This window comes from Lolium rigidum, chromosome 2 (assembly GCF_022539505.1).
Source record: "Lolium rigidum isolate FL_2022 chromosome 2, APGP_CSIRO_Lrig_0.1, whole genome shotgun sequence".
Taxonomy (NCBI): Eukaryota; Viridiplantae; Streptophyta; class Magnoliopsida; order Poales; family Poaceae; genus Lolium; species Lolium rigidum.
The window spans coordinates 21,229,044-21,237,737 of NC_061509.1; the positions used below are offsets into that span (position 1 = coordinate 21,229,044).

The window sequence follows — 8,694 nt, forward strand, 5'->3', positions numbered from 1 at the left end:
AATCAGGTAAATTATTTTAGAATGTAAAATTAAACATAGATGAAACATATACTAGGATTAATCCATTTTTGCTAGTTTAGTGTGAAATAAAAATTAGTGGTCTTAGGTCGATTTGGTTATTGACAAGGGTAAGGGGAAGAAAATTCTATGAACCTTTCTCATTAAGTGCAAGTTTGACGAAAGAAATATTCTACAACTAATAGCTCGTATATTTTGAGAGTGAGGCACTTCCTATATAGGATTTCATTTACTAACCGTTTCTATTCTAATGTGTCAATCATCAAATGATATTTCAATTTCTCTAGATCGGAATAAGCAATAAAATTTTGAACAAGACCTTCTGTCTAACGTAGTAATAATATCTCGATGTTTACAACGAAAACTTTGTATATGACTATAAGACCATTAACTAAGATCTGTCTATGGTTTACCAATTGTAGGGCCCGAGAAATGGCCGAGGCCATACCCAGTCGAGAAAGGATATTATGAAAACATGTTCAAGTAATTGTAAATTAGTACAATGGATTTTTCTATACGGAATAGAATTGATTGTGATCAAGTTATCGCGGTCGTATGCACAAAAAGAAAAGCCTTACAAGAACAATCCAGAGCAAATTCATTCATTCATTCATCGGCTATATAGCATACGCAAGGTTCACGTGACTTGTCTTGAATCTTGACAGCAGCGCACGACTCACTCGTGCCGTGCCAGCGCCACCACGCCGTCACCATTCCACGCACGGCCGGCGGCACGTTCGAGCGCTCCCGGCGGCCGGCGCCAAACGGGCCCGAAAACTCCCGGGCCCACCTTCTCCGTAATCAACGGACCACGTCAAAACAAACGTAACCGCACCAGCCCACCTCCTAACACTCGGTCCTCGTGGACCTCCGCACGGGCGCGCGATGCGGGGCGCCGCGGCGCAGGTGGACCAGGCGCACGGAGGGTCTTTCCCCGCTGACCCCGTGATTAGCTCGCGTCAATGGCCGCCGTTCCCGCGCTTAGGCTCGAAAACGGAAAGCGGCAAGCCGCCGATTAGCGCTCTCTTTTTTCGTTTTTTTCCCCGTCCACTGGAACGGGTGTGCCACGTACGCAGAAAATCGCCGATGATCGATCTGGGGTCTGTGGGCTTTGAGACTTCGATCGTGTCATGTGCGGATGTGCTGGTGAATTTCGAATGCAACACCGACGGTCCCTCTGATCAACTAGACATAGTGGCTGGATCACGCAATATGAATTCGTGTTTCTTTTCAATATTGGAGAAAACATCCGTAGTTTTAGAGTATATGTTTTTTTTATTCGCAAAAAAAGAGTACATGTTTTCTTTCTCAATGCACGTTCATGTGTTTTTTAAAGGAAAGGCCCCACCGAAAGGCTTGGAATTTGCACGGCAGTGGTACATTTTTACACAAAGAACCTCCAAGAAATAAAAAATTACAACAAGGTTCATAATTTTTGCACAAGCACCCTGAAAGGCATCGCAGAAGCAAGATCGAGTACATGGCCGCCGCCGATAAAGAAAGGCCTCCGAACACAGCCATCCTTGCTTCCGTCGGGGACAACACCACTTTAGGAAGTTCGAACAAGGGCTCGAGAGCAGCAGGACCATTCCCATGGCTGAAGATAGCGGCTGCGAAGCTGCGCAGTCGCTTGGAAGATGTTGTTGGGGTTGCAGACTCAGTCGGCTCCCAGCACCTACTCCACCTCGCATAAGCCACTAAGCCACTCTTCTCCTTCATCCCGCCACCACGGTCGACTAGAAAGAGAAGAGTTGCCCCCTCGCCGCCGATGTAGAAGCACACAGTAGGGACCAGCACCACTGCCCTATTAACGGAGTGGAACCCCATCTTGCCCACCGCCACCTCCGGCTCCGAATGAGGTAGCTCCGCGACGAGAGCTTAAAGGAGAAGCCAACATCGGATCTCACCGACGAGATATGTGGTTATCCTCTTGCCATGGCGCCAAACTAGCCAAACCCTATCCCTACCACTACTCCTACTACCTAGATCTACTCCGACGCCACTCCTTTGCCACCTCCGGCCGGCTATTCCGATGAGAGGGGCTTGGGAGGAGCCCAACTTTTTGCTCGTGACTCTCAAACTACTATATCGAGAGATGAGGAGCTGAGGGGAAATGGAGTGCTCACATTCATGTTGTATTAGCATACTCTTAGCTAATTGTAGCGAATGTTTGCACACACTAACAATCTAATAACAAACATTTTTGCAGCTGGCGACAGCCGATCGCCTATGTAGGTTACAACGAAGCGATGGCCACCGATACTGCTCAATTGCAGCCGAAGAGGCCAATAGGTATTGCAAGGCTACCAATCCAAATTTTGCCGAGTTTCCAGGCGGAATTCGAAGGACCCGCTTGCTAGATTCGAATGAGTATTGTAGGCTACGTCGTGAATTTTTGTCAAGTCTCCACGTGGGATTCGGAGGACCCGCATTCTAGATCCCACGTGTTGAAAGACAAGAAGTGGGCCGTGTAGGTTGAATAGAAAGTGGGTTGAGAAAATTTACCGTAGAGCCCAACACGTGGTGCATGGAAAATGCCTAGAAAGGCTGAATATAGGTGTAAGGGAGTAAATTGCAATGAAACAAAGATTTCCACGATCTTTGAGATAGTAGTATTATAAATAATATCATTTTCCCGAAGGAGTACAGTAAATAGCATTGATCATAGTATGACCGGATTTTATTTGTGCACTCAAAGATTCGACTAGGATCTAATTTTGAAAGCATCAACTCCTCCCCACCACTAGGCTATAAAATTGTCTGATTTGAAAACTGTTTTGAATACTTAACCTGTCCATACAACCCAGTGAACACATACTAGAGAAGGACAACAATGAAAAGCAAGAATAGATTGTTCCAATGTTCATGATGCCAACCGGGGCAAATTCATTTGTGCACGGGCGGTCCATGACAAACCCCACGGCTGACCTGGCAGACCACGTAGCACGAACGCGCGAGCTCGGTCCGAAATCCAAATCCGAATGATTTAATTTCTGACAGCGACGAGGCCACACCACAACCCAACCCAACTGCCCTCAAGTCCACACACACACTTCCCCTCTCCATCCCCCACTCCGCCGCCGCCAATCCACGGCCGCCGCCCCGCTCCGATCCGCCCGCGGCCTGCCGGATCGCCGCTCCATGGACCAGGTGAGCCCGCGCGACCCATCCGATCGCCCCCCCGCTTCCTCCCCTCTCTCTTCTATGTTACCCCGCTCGCCGCGCGCCGGCCGTAATGTCGTCGCTCGCTCGCAGTACGAGAAGGTGGAGAAGATCGGGGAGGGCACGTACGGGGTGGTGTACAAGGCCAAGGACCGCTACACCAACGAGACCATCGCGCTCAAGAAGATCCGCCTCGAGCAGGAGGACGAGGGCGTCCCCTCCACCGCCATCCGCGAGATCTCGCTCCTCAAGGAGATGCAGCACCGGAACATCGTCAGGTACCCCGACCCGCGTCGCCCTTCTCTCCGTATTCGGCTCGATTTGGCAGCCGCGGAAACGGAATGGATGGATGGACTGATTGACTGCTTTTGCTGCTGCTGCTGGTGCCGCGCAGGCTGCAGGACGTGGTGCACAACGAGAAGTGCATATACCTCGTCTTCGAGTACCTCGACCTCGACCTCAAGAAGCACATGGACTCCTCCGCGGACTTCAAGAACCACCACATAGTCAAGGTTCGCCTTCCATCTCTGTACTTCACTGTGTACTGACAGCAGCTCCGTTTCGGCATGTCGAAATGTGAAATGTAACCCTGTTTCGTGCTCTGTCGTGCAGTCCTTCCTGTACCAGATCCTGCGGGGCATCGCGTACTGCCACTCGCACCGCGTGCTCCACAGGGATCTCAAGCCCCAGAACCTGCTCATAGACCGGCGTACCAATTCACTCAAGCTCGCCGACTTTGGATTGGCCAGGGCGTTCGGCATTCCTGTCCGGACGTTTACTCACGAGGTATTTATGGTTTGCAGCCTCGCATGTTGACGGTCTCTGTTACACTGTGATTTAAGGTGTATGTATGCCAGGAGATGCCTGATGAAAATTGTCCTGCTATGCTTTTATCAGGGAGAATAAGGCACTTATGATTCGACTAGTTCCACTGAAACCTATCAATCCCTCCTTCATTTCAAGTGTGCAGTGCATTTTGTAGTTGTTGAAATCCAGTAGGCCACATACACACACTTAGGCTGGTGTAGGCTATGTCTTGGAGGTTTATGTCACTCATTAGTGTCCACTGTGGTTTGGTACATCTTAAGATTGTTGGTTCTCTCCTTCCTCTTCAGCCTTTATCAAATATTTCTATAATCAACGGTGGATGAATTTGCTAGTCTCTTTCCATGGTGCTACCTTGCCAATATGACTTTACTCTAGTCTCCTGTGTGAAAAATCTCGTGAAAAAAGGCAAGGGGCTCGTTGTGATAGATAGTAATAGTACGTAGTTGCGGCCTGCAGGCTTGTGCTGGTGTGAGCGGTTAGCTGTTGTGAGGGGTCGTGGTTGGTTGCATGGAGAAGGGCAGAAGAGCAACTGGTGCACATCTATTAGCTTAAGTTTTCTTCAGCTCATCATTTCACCTTTCATGCGGTCATGCCTAATCCTCTGCACACAACAGGGCAAATGTTGAATTTGCAAAGGGAATGAGAAAAAGGAACAGATACAAGTAGTAAAGCAGGAAAGTTGTATAGCAACACATGTCCATAACATAGGATGGTGCATGCACAACCAGGAAAGCTATGGCACTATTTGCTAAAGTTTCATAACATAGGATAGTGCATTCACAGTTATAATTATTGCTTGTTACTATGGGCAAAGCATATGAAAACGTGAAGTTCTGTTTTATGGAGAATTCCAAATTCGAGACAAGCATATCTCCATGTTCAATTTATTTCTTTCTGCTATTCATACGATCATATCAATGAGCTGTTCTCACGTTCAAATTCTGGTTCTTCCTTTTGTACTTGGTTTCATTGTAATCTAAACCAAATCTTGTTTATAGGTGGTGACACTATGGTATAGAGCTCCTGAAATTCTTTTGGGTGCACGGCAATATTCTACCCCTGTTGACGTGTGGTCAGTTGGTTGCATTTTTGCTGAAATGGTGAACCAGAAACCACTTTTTCCTGGCGATTCTGAGATTGATGAACTGTTCAAGATTTTCAGGTCTTTCTCTTATAAATGTTGTACAGTCTTGCTTGAAGCTCTTCCATGTATACATCTAATCAGGGTTGTGTGTTCGATCATATCTTTTACGCTCATGCAGAATCATGGGCACTCCTAATGAAGAGACCTGGCCAGGTGTTGCTTCATTACCTGACTACAAGTCAGCTTTCCCCAAGTGGCCGTCTGTGGTAAATCATCAATGACTCCTGTTTATTCTTGTGAAAAAAATCGTTCAGAGTCTGAAATTTCAGACAGGGATCAAACTTTAGTTTCTCCTGGTTCCTATTAAATTAGTTATGTACTATTCATGGATTACAAGTCGATGAGTTGAGACAAGTCGCTAGGGTACTGACTCGTGGACTAGTTGTGCGACTAGTTGAGGTTTTTGGTTGGAACACAAGTACCGACTCATAGACTAGTCGAGAGACTAGTCTATGAGACTAGTCTTAGTTTGATTCTAACTTGAGGAGTTTGCTGCAGGATCTTGCAACTGTGGTCCCAACACTTGAACCTTTGGGAATTGATCTTCTCTCGGTAAGTTGGACCAACAAATAGTCTTCTGTTTTCGTACCGTCCATTAGTTGTGTATTTGTGCTTATTGCCTTGCTGTTTGCATTCAGTTTGCTTAGTGGGTGGATAACATATTGCAATGCCCTTTCATTTCAATAATCCATAGTGAACAATGTAGTTTCTGCGTCTATTCGCATGATCTCGTCTGTGATTACTTCCTGTTGTTGCAGTCTTGGGACTGTACAGCAGCGTTCTAAGTTGTGTTTAGCCTATGAACCTCAGCCAAATACGCGAATAAAATCTCAGTCTCTAGTACAAATTGAAGTTGCCATGTAGAAACACTCTTATAGATCCTAGGTGCTTCCTTGGATGGAACTTGCTAATTCTATGTAGGTTGCTATGCATACGTACCCTTTTCAGTAGATATTTCAATTATTCCATCCTCACCATAGCTGTTGCATGATTCTATTGCTGCATACGAAGTTGTGAAGTATAAACCTTGTGGTATGATGTATGCTGGTGAGCAACAGAGCATAATTCACATAATACCATTGAAATAGATCATATTTTGTTTGTGACATTATTTCATTTCTCTGCCATCAGTATATAATTCTACATCTAAAAAAAATGATTCTACTAATGTGTATTCATACCCTTGCTGACTTCTCTCCTCACGGTCATGCAGAAAATGCTCTGTTTAGACCCAAGCAGAAGAATCAATGCACGAACTGCCCTCGAGCACGAGTACTTCAAGGATCTCGATGTATCCTCATAGATTATGGCTCCTGCCCCTCTGTACATTAAGATTGCATGGGTTGCTCCTGAGCTTCCTGAATCTTGGACCGTGTGCTCCTTTCCCCCCTATTCTTTTTGACTATGGTTGTGTAGTAGAGAGAAACTAGAAGAGGAGACACCTCTAGGTTACCCCTCTGTGTAGGTTAAGTCAACTGAAAAAAAAATCTGGTGGTCTGGGAGCTCTACATTGCCATTTTGCCCCGTATTTATAAAAGCACCGACACCGACTTGTTCCTGGACGATCAATTTTGTAGTAGCTGATCATGTGTCACGGGGTGGCAGTGTTTCATGAATGGAATTGATTTATGGATAGAAGTGATGTTCTTGTACATAGTTGTGTACATCTCAGTAAGACAGTAACACATACAAATATCAGAACATAGGCCTGGTTTAAGCTGTGTACAATGCACGGACAGTATCTCAAGGTAAGTGGCCATGGCAGCTCACATGAATAAGCTGTCGTCTTGTGTTGAGTCTTGCCAAGGTCGACAGAGAACATCTATGTCCTCAGTGTCTTCGCTGTCGTCGGAGGAGACATCGCACCGGCCACGACCTCCAGAGCAGTCATGTTGTATTTGGCGCTGGACCAAGGATTCCATACCTCACGTCGGCTATAACAATCTCCAAATCACGATAACTTTATGACGCTGACTACATTATTTCAACTTGGCTCATGCCCGAGGACTTCTGACTTTTGGAAAGATTTAAAGTTTACACCGTGTTGGAGTTCAGATAAGCAACAATCAAGGTTGGCGAACCACGCCTCCATACAAAACAAGTTGGATGCGGTATGTTTTCTATTTGACGATCATTAGCTCCGACAATAGTAGTAGGGATGCGATATCTTGAGGTTCTTGCCTGATTCAGTGGTCGTACCTTGGTTAACCACAAAACGAACTCTTTTATGTGTGTGACTCTGCCTGCCACTCATGTGAAGTGGCATACACCATGGTTTTGAAATCCTACGCTGCATCACTAAGGACATTTCCAGCGGGCCGACGTAAAAAGACGTCAAATTGACCGTTTGCGTCGGCTCACGGACAACAAAATGGTTGTACACGGCCACGGTGTGGTGACTGTCAGAGATATTCCAGTGGGCCGACGCAAATTTTTTTGGTTGACAGATCAAGGTCGGTAATGGCGGTTAACGTCCCATCGAGGTCTGCCGCCGGCGATTACCGGTTCGCGCGCAAAGGTGGTGATTTCCGCGTGCTACCAATACATTGGCGCATTTCACCGCCCCTTCGCGCGCGGCTGGCGTTTCCCGCCCCGCTGTAATATCCCAGGTTTAGAGGCAATAAAATGAGAGAACACCAAAGTGTGCATTGCATCCATGCATAGAAAATCCGGGGAATTTTCGCGCTTTCAAATAAAACTTACCACAGTCACTGAAGTTTCACTTGACTTGCTGGAATTGAAGTAGATCATCAAGTCAAGCGCTATAAACTTCACTCGTGATCTTTGCTAAACCTTGTTTTGGGTAGAGATGATTTGATCTATGAATTAGATCAAATGGAATTAGATTTACAACAACACATTCTTTAAGAATCAAACCCTAACTTATTAACACTTAAAAGTTAGCAACTACCTTTGTGTGTAAATTAATTCACTTATAAATAAGTTAAACCACAGGGTCTAAAGTGCATAAAAGCCACACATTCTTGTTTAAATCATAACTTATTAAATACATGGAATATCATAAAACTAAATCCATTTACATTACGAATTATAGTTCAAACTATTTGAATAAAACTAACTATGAGTATTTTGAAACTCATATGATCATGCCTTGGTGAAATCAAACCCAACTATCCAAAATTGAGAAATAACCTTCAACCTTAACCTTTTTACCAATATTATAATGTAAATCCAATCAAAGATGGTATGATGACTCATCCACAATAATAAAACCATCCACAAGATATTTAGTAGCAAATGCCACTTGGCTATCCAAAAATAAATCATATGAGAGGATAATCTCTATGCCACATGGGATGAAAATATCTACATGACTTGCTTTCCAAGCTTTGCCACCTCATGCTCAAAGGATTGCTATGGATGAGGGCATGACAACCAAGCACCTTACTCATCAAACCAAAACAAGAGTCACCCACCTAGGTGTCATGATGCTAGAGCTTGCCCAAGCCTATAAATAGAGCCACACCCTTCATCCATTTGATCCTCAAGTACCATCATACATGGGAACAAACACATAGAGC

At 45.3% G+C, this 8,694-nt stretch overlaps 1 protein-coding gene across 1 annotated transcript; it reads left to right on the plus strand.

Annotated features, from left to right (window-relative positions):
- The first annotated feature begins 3,159 nt into the window (after positions 1-3,159).
- Positions 3,160-6,721, plus strand: LOC124689325 (cyclin-dependent kinase A-2-like). Its single transcript, XM_047222874.1, has 8 exons — positions 3,160-3,168; positions 3,274-3,458; positions 3,575-3,692; positions 3,793-3,966; positions 5,007-5,170; positions 5,271-5,358; positions 5,651-5,704; positions 6,366-6,721. Exons 1-8 carry the CDS (start codon positions 3,160-3,162, stop codon positions 6,453-6,455), a joined length of 882 nt encoding a protein of 293 aa, XP_047078830.1. The 3' UTR covers positions 6,456-6,721.
- The last annotated feature ends 1,973 nt before the right edge of the window (positions 6,722-8,694 follow it).

Coding starts and splice junctions, on each gene's coding strand:
- LOC124689325 (XM_047222874.1), top strand. Junction 3,693..3,792: donor AGAACCACCACATAGTCAAG/GTTCGCCTTCCA, acceptor TCTGTCGTGCAG/TCCTTCCTGTACCAGATCCT. Junction 5,171..5,270: donor GAACTGTTCAAGATTTTCAG/GTCTTTCTCTTA, acceptor ACGCTCATGCAG/AATCATGGGCACTCCTAATG.